The 20,850-nt window shown below is 38.3% G+C and overlaps 1 protein-coding gene across 5 annotated transcripts in view; it reads right to left on the bottom strand.

The window, feature by feature from the left end:
• Positions 1-20,850, bottom strand: part of LOC120532941 (spindlin-Z) — an 89,283-nt gene that overhangs the window by 13,818 nt on the left and 54,615 nt on the right. For all 5 annotated transcript variants that reach the window (XM_039759444.1, XM_039759445.1, XM_039759441.1 and 2 more), the window contains 2 exons: positions 14,737-14,785; positions 6,041-6,294 (listed from right to left, as the gene is read on the bottom strand). In XM_039759444.1, coding sequence (XP_039615378.1) covers positions 6,041-6,294; positions 14,737-14,762 — 280 coding nt within the window. In that variant the 5' untranslated portion in view covers positions 14,763-14,785. The remainder of the gene's footprint in view (positions 1-6,040; positions 6,295-14,736; positions 14,786-20,850) is intronic.

Genomic DNA, 20,850 nt, shown 5'->3' with positions numbered 1-20,850 from the left:
CTGTAGAATGTACAGCTTGTTATTAACCAACAGTTAATATTCTTTGAGTTTTGGAAATTGTGTTTGTAATTTTAAATTGTCAAGTACAATATTATGCAGTAGGATAGAATGCCTACCTCGTGATAAGGGGATCATGGGTGTGTGTCCTGGGTCCTCCCTACATGGTGTTTATAAAGTGCTTCGAGTAGTGATAAAGCATTATACATATTTAAAGAATTATTATTATTGAGGATTTGTCAATTTAAAATCTTATGTTTTTTCTCCAAATAAACAAAACGTAGCACTAGGACTCTCAGCATCTATATACCTTCACAGTACAGTCAAACTTGATCCAAATGCAATGTATGCACACTGCCACTATTTTGTATACAAAAAAGAAACTAACCATAGATGTAATGATTTAAAACAAACCTATGTTCCCTCAGTGTACAGTAGATGGTTGTATTACTGTGTGTTAGTTACTGTTATCCCTTAAGGGTGTGCACACTGATAGTACTTTTTCATTCTGTTAAGCACATTTTGTGATGTTGCCTGGGTTATATATGACCAAAATAACATTTTTTTTCCAAAAGGGAAATAAGTGTTACTTCTAACACTGTGCACTATTTTGATTTTATGAACTTTCAGATGTGCCTAATTCAGATATGACCAAAATGCTTATTTTATATCAAAAGTGGTAAAAATAAGATTGCTGCTACCTCAAATTTTTGATGTGCCTGTGTCTGATGTAACCAAATTCAAAAGGGAAACAAAGAAACATTACTTGTTTTTCAATACATTAATTTTTATTGGTTTAAAATGTGTTACTACCTGCTGCCAAATAGCCGCTGAAAATGTCTAGCCCAGCTTTCTTGACTGGAAAATCTGTAGTAATTTGTAATTGAATAGCCTTGCTTTATGAGGACCTACAAGTTGCTTTGACACATTCAAGACTTCAAGAATACTGGGATGTGTGTGTGTGTGTGGGGTGGGGGGGTTGTGCTTGAAGTAATCTGTTATTTGCTTAGAACCTTTCTTGCATCAGTACTGCGGTATTAAGGCTGGTATCAATACAATAACAACATAGCAGACACTAGTGGTGTAAGGGTGCACAAAAGTCATGGTTTGGTACTTTTTGGTGAACTTAACTGCTTCTGAAGGTTATCAAATACATATAAAACAAATAGCTTTATAAAATAAAGATCCATTAAAGTGTAGCATGTAGGAAATTATTGATTCATTCTATTCTTTTTATTCTCTCAAAAAAAAATTAAGTTTCCACATTGTTTGCAGAAAGGGCAGATCAACTAGCACTGTGTCTCCTGCTTATGATAAAATCCTCTTGCTCTGGACAGTTGTGGCAGGTACAGGTAGGGTTTTGCCAATACGAGGATATGCAGGCTCATTTTTCCATATCAATGATGAAACGAACACTGACAGTTGCTACATTATGAACAGTGCTTAGGAGGCTAATGTCTTTCTTGCCCTTCTACTTGATTGCAGTCATTTTGAATTTTTTGCCACAAAGCTACTTGTACCACGGTGAACTATGACAGGACCGAATTCACCACGAATATCACAGCAGTTAGATCGTACAGTGCTGTATGTAGTGCTGGGCGGTATACCGGCTCAATACAAAAACCATTTTTTATTTTTGTTATGATAGGCATTTTTCTTATACCGGAACACCGGTTTAAATAGCCTAAACAACGTTCAGAACATGGAGCGCTGGGAAACTGTTTAAGGGGGGACCTTTTTCACTGCTGCACTGCTAAACAGGCATACAACAGAGTACATGCGTTAGTGGAGGTATTGAGCAGTGAAAATGGACAGAGAACATTCCTAAACGGAAACTGTAGCAGACAAAGTTGAACATGACGACACAGAAGAAATTTTGAAGAAAAAAAAAGGTGTTGTCTGAAGATACTTTGGTTTTAAAAGTTCGGATGTGGACCATTATGTTCAAATGTGTGAATACTGTTCCTATACTACTGGATAATACTGCAAGCCGAGTTGTATTTGTTTTATTTTTTGTGTGTAATTACTGTGTAATGTACCTGGTTACTGTGTAATGGCGGTCCCCTACAGACTCCCTCTTTCTCAATCAATCAACATTTATTTATGTAGCACATATTCATACAAAAAAAATGTAGCTCAAAGTGCTTTACAAAATGAATAGAGAAATAGAAGACACAATAAAAGATAAACATAAGTCAACATTAATTAACATAGAATAAGAGTAAGGTCCGATGGCCAGGGTGGACAGAAAAAACAAAAAAAAACTCCAAAGGCTGGAGAAAAAAATAAAATCTCCCACATGGGAGTCTGTTGAACCAACACTGTCGATAGTTATGACCGAGATGAGCTGAGAAATCTCATTGAAGCCAGCGGATAGTGGAAAGTGCTCAAGTGCTTTTGCTAAAAACAGTCAAAATTAAAACCAAAATTGTCCATTGTGCAGTGTTCAGAAAAATACAGTGCCCAAATAAATAGCAAATCCATAAAACAAGCAAAACATGGGGATAAAATCCACAATAAATAAATCTGTTAAAATATAGGTTAAAATGCAGTCTCTCTCCTCGCCAGATCGCAGCACACCACCTTCTGTCTCCACAGCTCACCCTTTACGGGCGTTGCTGGCGGAGCCTTTGCAGCATGAACTGCTTTCTGCCAACTCCTGTCTTGGCTGTTGCCACACTGCGCAGCCAGACCGTCCAAGGTCAGCACACCCCCAGTATTCCTTCACACTCGCTCATTTGCTCCTCAGATCCATTGAGAGCTCTTACATTTCACTCGCCCCACTCTACACGCTTAAGTCACTGGGATGAACCAGCCCCAGGATCGCCTCAGCTCGTGCTGCCTTCACCATCCTGGTATCTGTATCGTCTCCCATGACTGCCTTTCCCTTCTTTAACCTCCTTGTGTTGTATCTTTTCTTTTTTGCTTAGCAAAATCCTGCAAGACCATAAATATACATCTCCGTGGGCACAGCACCTTATTCACACACCGCAGTAAGCCGATGAAGCGATAGAGAATGATTGGGTGCAACTCGCCCTAATCACTTCATCAACTCCCCGCGGTTGTGCAACCGCGTTTTGAAGTAATAGTATTATTACTGGAAGTTGCACTATTATTTATTTTATTGTTATTATTTGTTTAAATATTATGCAGTTTAATGATGGTAAAGTTGCTTAAAAAGTCACTTTAATGTGTCAGTGGACAGAGATTGTTAACATTAACAGAAAGTGTAATTGGTTTACAAAAAATATTTACTATTTATTCCTTTTCTAAGACATGTTCAGTGCAATATAACTTTTGACAAGCATCTCTGGAAGTTTAGTAAGCCTCTTTGGATGGTTGACAATATATTGTCAAAATTTTAGTTTAAGTTGTTTTCCAAAATTTGTTCATTAAAAAGGTTCTATATTTTGACTGCAACTGTCATGCAATGTGATTCCTTCTCTTCATTAGTGCCTCATTAGTGCCCCCCTCCTTGAGAACTATCACTTTATGGGGCCATGCAAACCTGTATTAATACTTGTGTGCACATTAAAAATTTTTTTGTACAATGTACAATTCTCATGACAGTGGAATAGGTTATTCTTAGCCAGTCTACTGCAGTAATTGCAGAGGAAAATGTGGTTAACTCATGCATGTAAAAAAAATACCATTTTGGTTGAAGGGTCTGCCCCACTCTTGAATATGGATGAGTTACCGTAGAATGGCAGAATGCACAGAAATATTAGATTTTTTTTTTTTGTAGGATAATATTTTATAAACTTGGTGGCAACAGACTAACCCAAGGGATATTCGGACAAGCAGACTTGTTTTAATATTCTGGAGGTTTCCAATGGGCAGCAGCATACCGTTTATATCGTGCACTTAAGAAAAAAAATAAAACTGGTCTGCACCGGTCGACTCCCACTGAAAAGCGTGATCATCACAGTATCAAGTCAGGCTCCACACAATCCATCTACTTTTTTTTTCTCCTTTACAGATGATGCAATATATTTAAAAAGGTGGCCCAAATACATTTAATTACATCTCACTGGTTTAGGCATAATGTGTCAGGCCAGTAGCCACTTAAGATGGAGATTAATTGTGGGACATGGTGTGGTGACTCACAAGGTTCTTTAAAGTAAGAGTTTTAAAGCATTGCCCAATAAAAGGAAAATCATAATTGTGACAGTTATTTTCCATTTACTTTAATTAGAAGGTCGTAGCATTTCACAACAGTCAGGGATCTCAAGTTTAAAAGTCAAAGGGACACAGACACAAAAAATTGGTCTGGAGTAGCAAAATGGCAAAATTAGTGTGGATCAAACATCCAGTCTTTGAAAATCTGTACTTTGCCTTTGAATAAAACATTTTTAAAATAAGTTTTAATTATATCCGAAAAGTGACATTGAATCTGACAGCACTAATAAGTACTAAGACATTTATTTTAACAGGTGGCTGCCTAAAATACATACTACTAAATAAACGCAGCTAAGTGTCCAACACTATCACCATGAAGGACACTATCCAACTGTCTTGCAGATAGTCACTGTAGTATTTTGTTATTGAGCAAGGCCAAGTGAAAATATTAGTAAAAAAGAGTAACACCGTATTCATGACTCCATTACTGCTTTTTATTTACAGGCACCTGTGGTCACTCCTAGTGCCATTTTGCGTTTCAATAAAGCGTACAGTAAGTTGCACACTATTATATTATTGGCAGTACATGAGCATGCTGTCAAACAGATATAATGCACATTTTCTTTCTAGACACTTTTTATATTAGTAAAAAAAAATACTGTTGCTAATGGAACATCTTTTGCCTTAATTTTAATTGAGTTGCATCTTTTAACATTTGTAACACTTTGTTTGGCTATAATTTAAGGGAAAAAAAAAGAACAAATTAAATTTAAAAAAAAAAAAATCAAAACACAAGAGAGCGGACAGTCAGAACAGTAGCTGTCGAAGTATGTTTGCAGTACTGCACTACATGCCTAGGCACCTTCCTGGTGTTGACACCACACCAAGCCAAGATGAAAAGCAGAAAGTGCCAAGAAAGTGGAATGGACAGAGCTACACTGCCTGAAGGATTTCCACAGAAGCAAGTAATCAACATGAAAGTAGCAGGCCACCACTTGAGTGGAGAGCATTATCAGTTTGTAGATAGCTGTAATTATGGTCTTGGACCGGATGATATACCCTCTAATCCAGTTATCAAGAACTGTGCTTTTTAGTACCAGAGTGATAAACATCTGTAAGCAAAAGACAATTAAAAAAATGTATTGGGGCAGTTGTTTTGTGTGTTCTGTATGTACTTTGCTTGTACTGAACCCAAACAAACTAGTGCAACAAACAAACAAACAAACTCAAAACTACACAGGCATGCAAAGTTGTTTGTTGTTAAATGAATGTATGTACTGGTATATTTTTCCAAGGATATTTACTTTGTTTAAATAGTGCTTAGAGTTTTTTTTTCCCCAGCACTCTTATAAACACTTTGTATGCTATTTTTGTGTCCTACTGTTCCAGTTTTATTTGTACATATATACATGTACTCTGCTGTTAACTATTCACTAAATTTAATGAAGGGTTTTGTACCTAAAGCAGTGTTTTTAAGTAATTATCTTTTGATATTGCACTGTGATGCGACTTTTATTTTTTTAAAACAAGACAAAAATATTTGTACAGGAAGATACATACTTGGGTACATTCACACTGAATAGGGACACAACTAATTTAACTAAGCAGTAAACACAAATTCCTGCTTAAAATACAATAAGCATTATATTATACAAGAGATTGCCCCTTAATCTTGTGTGTTAGAATTTGAAACGTACTTTCAGAGTGATTTAATAAATACAGCAATTGCACTAGGTTCAACAAGGAAAGCTTGTTTAATAAATACACTCATGACTGATCAAATTAGTGCTTTACTGTTGTAAAGAGAAGCGTTGGCCCTGCACATGCAAACATGGTGAGTGGTGTGCCCAAGGAGACAGAAATTGGGTACAGCAAATGGCACTCCTGCTAAAACTACAAAAAAAAGATGCAAAATATTTCTTACCAATTCTATCCGGCAATACTTCAAGACCCTGAACCCTCTCATCCTTATGAAGTTCAAGTCCATAAACGCAGTCAAATCCGTCATATTTTATTAGGTAAAGAGAGGGGTTTACTGGAACCTGGTCCAGAACAGTTCCTTTCCATTGTGTAACAGGTCCACTTCCTTCTTTCCACCCATGCTGTATCCTGCAGCCAACAATATTCCGCCTTGGTTGAGAAACAGGTTTACTTGGTCCCACGTTGCTTCGATGCTTTCTGAAAGATAGAAATAAATATTACTGAAGAACATTTTAAAGAAAAACTCAAAGAATAAATTGTAACTGAATCAGTAATTCAGTAACCAAAGATTTATTAATAAATGTTTAATCAGGTGTTGGATATCTTCTTTAGATGGATTTCAGTTAGCCACTTAATTTCAGATTTCGCAAACTCCTGGGACTTTAGTTATTCAAATCTGTTCCTCCTTTACTACATTTTCTTCTCCAAACTTTAAGACTTTGTGTGTAATCGACCTTGTCAGTTTTACATTAATCTACTATTCCAGAATTCTTGTGAAAAACTTTTTTGTGCTGTTTTCAAAGTATCTTACACCACTGACAAGATTTTATTGCTGGCTTACGCAGAAATCCATAATTAGAAAACTTACTATGGGTACGTTACTTGTAGTCAATGCTATTGTAGTCAATAACCATTCAAATATATGACATGACATACAGCAGTGTTCTCCCCACAAATTTTTTCCAGCCGGGTAGCATGAAAAAGTAGCCGGGTGGGGCGGGACAGGGAAATTTGGTGGTGGAGAAAATTAAATGTGCATTATTTTTATCAGTTAATTGTTATTTTCCAAAGCTCAATACGACTTATTTTTTTAAGGTTTGACACTTAAACTTAATAGAAATATTCTGGCACAAGTATCATCCAATTCAGGATCCCGCAACCCTAACAAAAATTTTAAATAATTGTTATGACATAAACCAAGAGGCACAAGTATTGTCACTGTCGGGACTAAAAGTGAAAACAATGAAAAGAAGTATGGGAAACCTAATGAAGAAAAACTAAATATTCTTCAAAGCCAACTTGCATATGCAGAAGGTGTCTTCAGTTAAATATTTATTCTTTTCTTATTTTATAAGAAGATTTTAGATATATTTATTCTTATTTCTTTACCTTTCTTTTTCAGATCCACGTCCCTGACTTGGCTTTATAAATACAGTAGGACCTCGGTTCACAACCATAATTCGTTCCAAAACTCTGGTCGTAAATCGATTTGGTCGTGAACCGAAGTAACTTCCCCCATACAACAAACAAATATAGTTAATTAAATCATAGAATGCACAGCATAATAGTAAACTAAATGTAAAAACATTGAACAACACTGAGAAAACCTTGAACAATAGAGAAAACTAACACTGCAACAGTTTGCGCTATAGCGCTACCAACCGCCGGCTAAAAGCACTTTTTAAATGAGTTTTAAGCACAGGGAAACAAATTAACATTTGAAAAAATCCGTAATTTAATAAACAACCAAGAAAAATAACATTGCAACAATGCACGCTACGAACAGATCGCTGGAAACAGAAGTGAAAACAAAATCAAGCCCAGTGCATTCTTTAACTGCCTTCCTACCTTAATGCGTCCAGCTCTCTCTCGCGCTGCCTGTGTGTCTGCATCTCAGGCTGCCTGTGTGTGTGTGTGTCGCAATCTCTTGCACGCTGCTCTCACTGGCGTTGCCTGTGTGTGTGTGTGTGCTTCTCTCTTGCTCTCTCTCTCTGCACAGTAAATGCACAGAGAGAGACTGAACATGTACAAACCGAAAGGGAAACTGGCTTGTTCATATACCGAGTGTGTGGTCGTGAACCGAGGCAAAAGTTTGGCAAACTTTTTGGTCGTAAACCGAGTTATACGTGTACTGGGACGTTCATGAACCGAGGTTCCACTGTACACTGAAATTAACCGCATATTGTTTATTAGTTTAATACATCTGATTGCAATTAACCAGTAACAATATAATGGTCCACGGAATAGTCAAACTATTCCAAACTGTGCACCTGCACAGGGCCGCCAAATCCCAGGGGCCGCCACACCAATATGTATTGAATTTAAAACAGAAAGAGAAAATAACGACCCAGCTAAAACGCAGTGGCAAATTTTGGCAAAAGTTAAATGCTTTTGTCATGAGCACGAAGCTGCTATGCAGTGTCCACAATGGACGTGGCCATCCGCTGTGCATAAGATAACATAGACATTGGCGGGCGAAGGGGCCACCGATTCTTTCTCTGCCCAGGGCCACCACAAGCCTACAGCCACCCCAGAGTACTGCTGCAATAAATTATTTCATCGAAGGTCACGCACAATCACTACGCCACCGTGTTCCCATGTTTAATAACATGCTTTAACACATATCATCATGAAAATGATATCACGTATACATCTCAGTATTTTAGTTATTCAGAGAGCTGTAATATCACGAATGTAATGGATTCTGTGCCCTGTCTGAGGAAGTGAAATAAAGGAAGGAAGCAAGTAGTGATTCACACACAGAGCACATAGAAGATCAAATACAAAACAAAGCATTTAACGTGCTACTTTAATTACAATGTGATTTGAGAAACTGGTTAATTAAATGATTTTAAGATGAAGTTTATGATGTTCTACTTTAATGACAAAATAAACTACGTGATTAAAGTGGAAATTTTGAGACTGAAGTTGACATTTTGTGCTAACGGTATGCTTTTTTATTCTCTGTACCCTAATAAGCTTTCATATGACAATCAGATGGTGGGCTACGATTTGTCTTTTCATGGCGACTTTGATATCTGACAACTTTTTATTTCAGGCACTGTGCGACTTTGTGAACTTGAGCTTTTGAGTTTCTCCGACACGCTATGTCAGTCGATCAGCTTTCTTTTGTGGTTTATACCACTGTTTAAACCAACAAATAGCAAGTTTTTCCTTGCCTCCACTTGGTATTCGCTGAAATTCTTCCATTTTCTCTCTTGCTTTCCCCATTGTATTTTCACAGAACACAGAGCTTAACGGCTATTTATATTGATTTGCATATTTAAAGAGGCGTAATTCTGGGAGGAGTTGGGGCAGGACAACAGGTACGTGCATGAGCGTTACTTTTCACGCTGACCGGGATTTATGTAGCAGAAGAACGCGGAAGTTGGCGAACGCACAGATTTATGCATCTGGATTTTTCTGTGCATAAGCACATTTCGGCTTTTGTACTTACATCATGTTATAGAGTGAGTTCTACGCACGGTGTTATGCACGAGGCCCCAGATGTTTTATCTTTAAGCAGTTTTGCCACACCTTTCCGTTTCCCAATCATAACAGCAGCTCCATTTGACCCTAGTCGAACCAGATTAGCAGTTTTCAAGCCTAGAGTGTCCATAGTCTCACTCAGTGTGTTGGTTATAGTCTCCGCTTTGCCATCAATCATACTGCGGGTTGATACAAAACTAATTACGACCTCTTTGGTGACCTGGCAAACACATTTAATGTAAATAATTAATTGTTTTACATCGGATATGTCTGTGGTTTCATCATACAGTCCATGACAAAAGTCTTGTCGCTTCTCTATTTTGTAGAAACTCCTGCTATTAACCTGTCTTTTAATTAATCAACTGGTGTTAATAAATAGCTCATATGAAAAGCTAAAGTCCTCCCAAATGTTTAATGCACTGAAATAAATTAGTTTCACTGAAAAAAGATTTATCATTTAATCAAGACAGAAAGGACAAATTTGGGCAAGACAAAAGTTCTGTCGCCTATACAGAAAATGAACAACTTTACTGCAAATCCAAAAATATGTCAGCAAATTAAGTAGTGGTGCTGTGAGATCCAAATTTAATATCTTGTGTGACTTCCATGAGCTTGAAGGACAGCATCCATGCAGTTTGGCAAGGATTCATACAATTTATTGATAAAAGTCATCAGGAATAGCAAAGAAAACAGTCTTGCATGCCTCCCAGAGTTCATCAATATTCTTTGGTTTCGTCTTCCATGCTTCCTCTTTCATCCTACCCCACATATGCTCAATGATGTTCATGTCTGGTGACTGGGCTGGCCAATCCTGGAGCATCTTGATCTTCTTCGCTTTAAGGAACTTTGATGTGGAGATGGAAGTATGCGATGGAGCACCATCCTGCTGCAGAATTTGGCCTTTTTTATGGTTGGGAATATAAGAGGTAGCTAAGATTTCTTGGTATTTTAGACTATTGATGTTGCCTTCCACCCTGCAGATCCCTCGCATACCCCCATACTGGATGTAACCCCAGACCATGATTTTGCCTCCACCAAACTTCACTGCTTTCTGGGTAAATCTCAGCTCCATGCGGGTTCCAGTAGGTCTCCTGCAATATTTGCGGTGACTGTGGTGTAATTCAACAGAAGATTCATCTGAAAAATCCACCTTCTGCCACTTTTCCAGCGTCCATCCTTTTAGCAGGCTGTGGGCCTTGGCAAATGCCACACGGTTTTTCAATTGTCTTTTGTTTAGTGCTGGCTTATGGGCACTGATTCAACTATGGAGGCCATTTCGAGACAGAATTCGACAAACTGTTCTGGTTGACACAGGAACTTCAGGTGACCAGGTCTCGTGGAGTACTGCTGCAGTGGAAAATGGGCCGGCCTTGGATTTTCGAGCCAACAAACGGTCCTCTCGAGTGGTTGTCTTGCGGGGTCTTCCTAACCTGGGCTTGTCAAAACCGTCTCCAGTCTCTTCAAATCTTTTTTTTATCCTCTGAACTTGACGCTGAGACACATTGAATGTGTTTGCCACATCAGCAGTGGATTTGGTCTTCAGCCTCTTGATAATCAACACTTTAGTCTCAGGGTGAATCTTAGGCATGTTTGCAGAGGTCTAGTTGCAGTTGATGTGAAGGTCTGGTGTACTGGGATTCTTTTTATACACACCGGAGACCTAATTGATCCATTATTAGTCACAGGTGAAGCTCATATGACAAGGCGATAACACTTATGTCTTGCCAAAAATTGACTCAATGGGCTTTACCAAGCTGTGAATATTAGAATACCTTTTGTCAGTTTCGTTTTGCACTGAAATATTATTACAAAAGCTGATGGGATTAAAATGACCCATTTCTTGTAACAAAATCTTTATTAGAAATATATTTTAGCAGCACTTCAGGTCAATTTGTACACAAGCGACAAGACTTTTGTCAGGGACTGTACAGAATACTGAAAAAAGTTTCTGCGTGTATATTTTTCAGCATGTTAGATTTTATTTCAGATGCTAAGACATCCAGCAGCTCTTGCATTATTCTTTCAGAGGTGTAATGTGCATTTTTACCAACGCTGGGATGTTGTAAAAAGGAACAACCCATTTCTTTACAGTGTTCCAACAGCTTTTCAAACAAAGTTTTATGTGGCAACTCATTTTTTGCCAACCAATGCATGGATCTTAAAGCTCCCACAAAGGCATCTCTCTGTAAGTTATTTAACACAGATACAGATCTTTCAATTTGACCGATTCCAGTTTGTTTAAGTACACGCTTTCCTAAAAAGTCAGCAGAAGACTCAATGTGCGTTTTACTTTTTTCCTGGTCCAGCAAGCTTTCTTTTTGAATTCTTGAGCATGGTACGTTTATCCTAGGTAACCCCTTCTTGGGGGGTGTTTGTTTGAATATTTTATGCACAATGATCACCACATACCATTTTCTTTGACCATTAGCCAGTTAAAATCTTTAAACCATTGTTTGTTTATGCCGGATAAGCGGTGCTTAAATTTATCAATTGGCAAAGTGTGTGCTGAAGAGATTTCTCCTGATGGACCAGCCTCTGCAATGTCACGCGAGATGACGGCCGGGCGCTCAACTAAATTAACCGGGCAGAGCACCCAGTTAAAAGACACTAGGGAGAACACTGCATACAGTATGTAATTTTACTATGTTCCTTTACATTTTAAGGGTTATATTCATTAACATTTGTTGTGCTTTCAAAAACCAAATGAATGACACAAATTTAAATTGTATCTCAGCTACTATGAATTTGTTAACACGGCATATGTCATATTAATAGGGAGACATGTTTCATGCTTCAAAGCATTGAAACGCAATTTTATTTTGGTATTAGCAAATGGAGAAGCAGATTTATTTACCATTGTACACAAGCCAATGCATATTTGTGGATACGTGTTAGACTTACTCCGCAACCTCGTATATAGCCGTTTCAAAATGATTGGATGCTATGACAGATATCTGCGGATACGTTCATTAAAAATCACAGAATGAATTCAATGTTTCCATCATTAAAAGTGCTAAATATCTCCGTAATTTCATATCCTTTCTTCATCTATTACGAAGTCATGACACTACAAGTTAAAAATTAACTCAAATCTAATTGGTCAAATCATTGTGCTCTCAAAGCAAGCACAAATCTATTCCTGAATTAACGATTAAATTATAACCAATAATATAAGACTGAATGTGTGTTTTGGCTTTTTTTTTAAATAAATAGTAGGCACAATTCTCACAGCCACAGAGTAAAATGCTCCAGCCTTGAAAACAAAGCACAAGACTTCTATTTTTCTTCTAAGTTTTGTTATGGTGCCCTATCACAAACCTGGTGTGCCACTTTTATGCATTACTAGGCTGACCCGCCTTTTAAGGCGACCGACTTTTAAGTTGACCACTTCTTAAGGCAATTCAATATGTAGATCAAGTTGATATTTTATACAAACTCATTAATTTGGTTATATTGCATTTGAGCGGTATTACTTTAATACTCATAGTTTGTTATTTTTGTGATGAAAGTTAAACTTTTTTTCTATATTGAGGTCGCCCTTTTGAACCCCCCTGATATTTACTACGCGGTGAGGCATTTGTACTCCATCAACATTAATTATTTCCAGAGACATAATTTTGTCTATTTTTCCAGCACATCGCGCACAAAAGCAAGGGAACGATGGGAGCACCAGAACTCTGCTCACATCATGTTGCTTCGTACTGCAAGCTGCAAGTAGTAAGTCTGGGATATGCGGAATACCGCTACGCTTTCCACTCACGGGACAGAAGGACAATCCCGACCGCTTTTATATAGTAAGAAAGAAGAAGATATCGCACAGTCTGGAGTAGAAAATCATCTTTTACCTGGAAAAACAAAACTACAAATCCCATCATGCATTGCAAAATGGACAGGGCGTGTGTGAAACTCCGAGCCTGCGTAGCACTCATGGGACCGCTTTTATATACAGTGAACCCTCGTTTATCACGGTTAATCCATTCCAGACTCTACCATGATAAATGAATTTTCGCGAAGTAGGATTCTTTATTTATAAATAGAATATTTTCGCAGTTAGAGTATAGAAAACCTGTTTACGACCTTCTAAATACGTTTATTATTAGAGCCCTCTAGACATGAAATACCCTTTAGTCACCATTACACTCGTATTACCCAATATATTAGACAAAATAAGAGAAAATAAGATATATTAGACGTTACAAATATCATATTACTAGGCGCACTTGCCTTTTAAGGTGACCGACTTTTATCCTCAATTTTTATGCGCTCCATGTGTACATCAGGCATGTAAGTGTAGGGAATGAAAACATCAAAGTGCCCATTCAGAAAATCTCCCGAAAATCTACGTTTTTTTTTTTTATCCCCTCAAGTGCCTGTCCAAAGTCGTACAATGTCAGCCCGAATCTGTACCGCTAAAGATGGAGTTTCAGGCACTAAATAAGCTATAGATGAGAATAAGCAAGCACCATCTCCCCCGATATTTACTACGCGGTGAGGCATTTGTACTCTAACATTAATTATTTCCAGAGACACAATTTTGTCTATTTTTCCAGCGCATCACGCACAAAAGCAAGGGAACGATGACAGCACCAGAACTCTGCTCACATCTCATCGCTTCGTACCTCAAGCCGCAAGTAGTAAGTCTGTAATAAGTGGAATACCGCTACGCTTTGCACTCACGGGACGGAAGGACAATCACGAACGCTTTTTTATAGTAGATTATTGTACTGTACATTTAATTGCACACAACCACTAACCTATGAAGGTACGACCACAGTAGGAGAGTCTTCAGAGGTGGTGCAGTATCTTCAGCAGGTGCGTTGTTGTCTTCAGTGAAGAAGTACTAGGCATTGGGTGTCTGGGTGCGCGGCTGAAGAACATCTTGATAGGCAGTTGCTGGCGCTGTCTTTTCATATGTGTGAGGAGGCTTTTGTAGGGTATTGCCATCTTTAAATCATATCCAAGAGTTTCACCTTCTCCTGGATAGTAAGCATCTTCCTCCGGCGCTTAGTTTTATTGTCAGAAGGCGTAGAAAAAGCATATTTAGGAGCCATCGTAGGGCTTAGATAAAAGTTCTCAGAAAGCGCATGCTTAGTGACGTAAGCGTGTATGAGAAAAAAATTGCGACAGAGTGAAGCCGCGAAAGTCGAAGCGTGATATAGCGAGGGATAACTATAGAAGGATTTTTACTGACAAGTTTCTCACATATTTCTGAGTCCTATGAAATACTTAAAATAATGTGCCCTGTACTAAAAACATCCTAAAATCATTACAAACAAGAATGTTTAGCCTATATGAAATTATGTATTAGTTGAATTTTAAAATAAACAGGAGCAACAGAACATTTTTTTACATTCCTTCAACTTATTCCTAACTATAAACCAGAGTTCAATCAAAATTTTTTTTTTCCTTTAAACGAAACTGAATACTTACTTGTGGGAACTCTTTTTCTTCATCATACTTACAGAAACTCCGGCATGCCCTGAAGTTAAAAAAGACAAAAGACAAGTCAAAGATTATTTCAGAATAGTTTTGCTACAACAGCAGACAAATTTTTACAATTTTTGCTCATTTACACTTTTTTTTTTTTTAAAAAAAAAAAGTTCTCTTGCAAGTCCGGCTCAGTTACATTAAGATTTTGACTGTGTATCCTTCAGTGCATCCAGAAAGTATTCACAGCGCATAACTTTTTCCACATTTTGTTATGTTACAGCCTTATTCCAAAATGGATAAAATTATTTTTTTTCCTCAGAATTCTACACACAACACCCCATAATGACAACATGAAAAAGTTTACTTGAGGTTTTTGCAAATTTATTAAAATAAAAAAAAAACTGAGAAATCACATGTACGTAAGTATTCACAGCCTTTGCTCAATACTTTGTCGATGCACCTTTGGCAGCAATTAAAGTCTTTTTGAAAAAGATGCCACAAGCTTGTTACACCTATCCTTGGCCAGTTTTGCCCATTCCTCCTTGCAGCACCTCTCAAGCTCCATCAGGTTGGATGGGAAGCGTCGGTGCACAGCCATTTTAAGATCTCTCCAGAGATGTTCAATCGGATTCAAGTCTGGGCTCTGGCTGGGCCACTCAAGGACATTCAGAGTTGTCCTGAAGCCACTCCTTTGATATCTTGGCTGTGAGCTTAGGGTCATTGTCCTGCTAAAAGATGAACCATCGTCCTAGTCTGAGGTCAAGAGTGCTCTGGAGCAAGTTTTCATTCAGGATGTGTCTGTACATTGCTGCAGTCATCTTTCCCTTTATCCTGACTAGTCTCCCAGTTCCTGCCGCTGAAAAACATCCCCACAGCATGCTGCTGCCACCACCATGCTTCACTGTAGGGATGGTATTGGCCTGGTAATGAGCGATGCCTGATTTCCTCCAAACATGATGCCTGGCATTCACACCTAAGAGTTCAATCTTTGTGTCATCAGACCAAAGAATTTTGTTTCTCATGGTCTGAGAGTCCTTCAGGTGCCTTTTGGCAAACTCCAGGCAGGCTGCCATGGGCCTTTTACTAAGAAGTGGCTTCCGTCTGGCCACTCTACCATACAGACCCGATTGGTGGATTGTTGCAGAGATGGCTATCCTTCTGGAAGGTTCTCCTCTCTCCACAGAGGACCTCTGGAGCTCTGACAGAGTGACCATCGGGTTCTTGGTCACCTCCTTGACTAAGCCCCTTCTCCACCCGATTGCTCAGTTTAGATGTCTGGCCAGCTCTAGGAAGAGTCCTGGTGGTTTCGAACTTCTTCCACTTACGGGTGATGGAGGCCACTGTGATCATTGGGACCATCAAAGCAGCAGAAATTGTTCTGTAACCTTCCCCAGATTTGTGCCTTGAGACAACCCTGTCTCTGAGGTCTACAGACAATTCCTTTAACTTCATGCTTGGTTTGTGCTCAGACATGAACTGTCAACTGTGGGACCTTATATAGACAGGTGTGTGCCTTTCCAAATCATGTCTAATCAACTGAATTTACCACAGGTGGACTCCAAATAAGCTACAGAAACATCTCTAGGATGATCAGGAGAAACAGGAGGCACCTAAGCTCAATTTTAAGCTTCACGGCAAAGGCTGCGATTACTTATGTACATGTGCTTTCTCAATTTTTTTATTTTTAAAAAATTTGCAAAAATCTCAGGTAAACTTTTTTCACGTTGTCATTATGGGGTGTTGTGTGTAGAAATCTGAGGAAAAAAATGAATTTAATCCATTTTGAAATAAGGCTGTAACATAAAATGTGGAAAATGTGATGCGCTGTGAATACTTTCCGGATGCACTGCAAGTTCTCCACTTGGTTTTGCAAACTGTGTGGTTTCCCTTTCCTGACGCGGCTTTATCATATACACTGAAATTAACGGCATATTGTTAATTAGTTTAAGGTATCTGATTGTAATTAACCTGTAACAATATAAATGGTCCACAGAATGGCCAACACTATTCCAAATACCATAGCTACTTTAGCGTTGTTACTCTCACTGTACCACTCAGAGTATTTATATCACTGTATCTGAGTGTGGAATCACAGCTCTACAGCAGGTGATCAGAAAAATTATCAGGATACAGCATCAAGCACACGCTGTCTTAGCCATGCGCACATTCCATTGAACTGCTCTCATACAACAAACGCTTCAGAGCCTTTCCTGTACGGACCTCGCAGTTCAGAAACAGTTTCATCCCAAGAAATATAAACGCACTCAATCAGTCCATCAAGTGCTCCCAGTACAACTACCTCACCGTAAACTTGGAATAGATATATTTCATGACCTGAGTCACTTTATAAAGCACATATTTACATATGAATACAATATTATTTTTAAGATGAAATGCAGCAAAATGTTTATTACACAGATAAAATGTTAACATCATTTAAATAATCTATATTGTTAATAATTAAACATGTGAGGACATGGTGACGCAGTGCTAGCAATGAGCTGGTGCCCGTTCAGAGATTGTTCCTGCCTCGCGCTGTATTCTTGCCGGGGCTGGCGTAACACTGGAAGGATAGAGAGATAGAATAATCAATGTTCCTTAAAAGTTTTGATGAATCTGTGTTTTAAGCTTACAGAGCTTAGACATAAGCTTAACATCTATTACAGAGCTGATTGTGTGAAGATTGGGTACTTGGAGAAAGAAAGGAAGGACAGGAATTGGGGTTTGTATGTTTGAGAGAGACAGTAATGCTGCAATAAATTACTTCATCGAAGGTCGTGCATGGCGCAGCAAGGATCTTGCGGGAGGCTGGAACAATCTCTGGATGGGGCGCCAGCTTGTCACTATCACTGGGCCAACGTGTTCCCATGTTTAGTAACATGCTTTAACTCTTATCATGAAAATGATATCAAGTATACATCTTAGTATTTTAATTATTCAGAGAGCTGTAATATCACGAATGTAATGGATTCTGTGTCCTGTCGGAAGAAGAGAAAGCCCATTTAATACTAGAATTACAAGAGCCTACGAAAAAACTCGTAAATCCGTCCCACCTTAAATCGCTTCTTAAATCCCTTCACACCTCTCCGCCAGCATCCTTTGTCCTCTAAATGCGCTGATAAAGAGAAGGTAGAAGCAGCCGGCTATTCCATCCTCCCCCCAATTTAGAACGTGCACGAACTTCACTCCTAAATACTCAATCAAGGTATGAGCTGAGAGAAGTGAAGTTTTAGAGTGGTAATAGATCGGTATTTGGAACACACGCATTTCATGTATGTTCCGTTTCTACAGTGATCTGTGTAAACACATTGTTAAAACAGAAATGTTTTTTATATTCTAGTAGTAGATGACAAAATGTAGGCATAAACTATATAATGTATGAAGCCTGAAGTCCAGATATCAAAGAAACATTTTCACAAAAGGTACAAATATAACAACACCGTTGCGCTTTTATTCAAAAATATAACTGCAGAAACCAAAAGCCGCCTTAACATGCAACATTGACACCCGTTTATTATGATTGCCTCTGTGGCGCAATAGATTCAGCTGCCGACTGGGAACCACAGGGTCGTGAGTTCGAACCTGCACTACTCCGTTTTGAGAAGTAAACTGCTCTTAGTCTTACTATTTTAGACTAAAAGCATACGTTTGATTTCAGTCTGTAACAGCCGGTGTAATGTATGATCCTTATAAAGGTTAGCTTTGTTTTTTTTTTCTTTTAATTCACTTTTCATTCTCTCAGTCGCATTCAGAATCAATCCATACAACCCCATCTGACACGGCTGTTTTCACATAAAGACGCGCTATAGCTCTGCAGTGTACTTATGACTGCATTCTCGTACCAATGTTTGAAATGAAGTGTCTGCGTGCACTTTTTGTGGCATTACACGTGTATTTTTTGAGCATGCCCGTTTGAGCATGCTCAATCACAGGAACATATGTTGGTGTAAAAGTATAATAAAACAAGTGCACTTTTACTCAAGACTACCTGTATAACCGAAGAAAAAAGAAAGCAAGTTACAGTAGGGGATTGATACGACAGCTTGCATGGTGCAATGCTAAGAAGTGTCGATTTCCATTCCGTGCTATAAAAAATCATCACATTCAAATATTAACAGTTCCCACACACCCAAGGACTGTCCTTCCTATATTTACGACACGTGTACTTGTTGCAGTGTACACACCTCTCTGTGCTATGGTTCCTATTACACTGAATGAGCACCTGACACTGTACTCTCTTCCCTGGGGGAAGGTCCCACATCAGAGAATTTCCAGTTCCAGCATAAATTCACAACCAATCTGACGTTGTTCATTTTCAAATGATATTGCATTAGTGCGATGATGTTTTCACATATATTGTCTCTTTCTTTCAGGTGTGTAATAGAAACCACAGCATAGAGAGATTTGTTATCAGATGAAATTCATGCAGATCCTTTTACAAGTTGGAGTTCAGTCACTTAGTTTGGAATGTAAGCTGGGGAAGGTGCAGCTGGATACGTGCCTCCTTTTAAAATCTGCTTTCTTCACAAGCCTTATGTGCCACTAAAGCCTAAAAGAATGGGCAATGCCCACTTTGTCCTACATATCCCTCCTGTTTGGAAGTTAATTTCCATTGAGGTATTGAGGCAGTACTAAAATTACTTATTATAGGTACTTTATATCTATAGTGATTCAAAATAAGGATATATACACATTTGATATATCACCTTTATATAAAGGCTGATGTAATAAAATCTAACAATACTAAAATGAAAAAAGATTACTTATTTCAAGGAAAATAAAAATAAAATTTGAATGTCTTGGTTGCACAAGTGTGCACAATATTTAATTAATACTCATCTGTTTATTAAATTCTCTATAAGCTTTGCACACATGGATTCATACTTTTACTTCACTAATCTTTGTGGAAAGCTTCAAAGTACAGGTACACTGCAATGTGCAGTGTAATTTTAAACTCTGAAGCAGAGGGAAAATCAAGTCTTTTCCCCAAACATTATAAAGGGGACTGTACCTGCTATTGATCATGCTATAACACCACATATTCCTGTAGTGGCTTGGCAAAAGTCTTACAGTATGCATGCATGAAAGTTCTGGTGTGGCTGCTACAGCACTGTGATGTCATGGTGGCCGCTGCTGGGAACAAAATGTTTGTCTTACAAATCAAACAGCTCTGATGTGATTAAAGTGTACATTGCAGACCCTAATTTAAGGGTATTTGCATACATTTTGACCAAACTGTATAGAAATCAGAACACTTTTAATACATGGTATACCCATTTCAGGGCACCATAATGTTAGGGACATTGGTGTCACAGGTTTTTACGATTACCCAGGTGCGTTTCAGTCCTTCATTAGTTTCAGCATTAAATACCAAGTCTTATTTCTATCTATAGACTACTATTGGAGTCTGTAGTTGTCATTGTTCAACATGATGGTAGAAGCTGTGCCAGTCAAATTCAAAGAAGGTGGAAAAACAAGAAGAAAACCATTACAGACACCTGCAAAACCTTAAGATTACCTAAATCAACTGTATGGTACATCATTAAGAAGAAAGAATGCACTAGTGTCCTATGTAATTGCAAAGGGGATGGTAGGCCAAGAAGTACCTTCACTGCTAGAAGAATTCTTACTATGGAGGGGGAAGATTAAATAAATAAAAGCACCAAACACCTGTCTGTCAGATCAGAAAGTCTTCAGGAGGCAGATGTGTATGCATCTGAGACTACTGTCCACAGAAGACTTCATGAACTGCAAGATGCAAACCACTAGATAGCCACAAAAACAGAATGACCAGATTATAGTTTGTATCAGAGTGATGGAAAGAGCAAAGTGTGGAGATGAAAAGGAACTGCTAAAGACCCAAGGCATACCACCGCATCTGTTAAACATGGTGGAGGTGTTCTGGCTGTGCCCGTATGGGGCTGCCGCACAATTGTCTTCACAATGAATTCTGAGATGTATAGAAACATCCTTTTTGCTCAATTTCCAGTAAATGCCTCGAAACACATTGGACGGAGCTTCATCCTACAACAAGATAATGATCCCAAATATACTTCTAGAGCAACATAGGAGGTTTTCAAATATGAGAAATTCTTGAATGGCCAAGTTGATTTA

Source organism: Polypterus senegalus, chromosome 7 (assembly GCF_016835505.1).
Source record: "Polypterus senegalus isolate Bchr_013 chromosome 7, ASM1683550v1, whole genome shotgun sequence".
In the NCBI taxonomy this organism is placed as follows: Eukaryota; Metazoa; Chordata; class Cladistia; order Polypteriformes; family Polypteridae; genus Polypterus; species Polypterus senegalus.
This window is presented reverse-complemented; position numbering and strand designations above follow the sequence as displayed.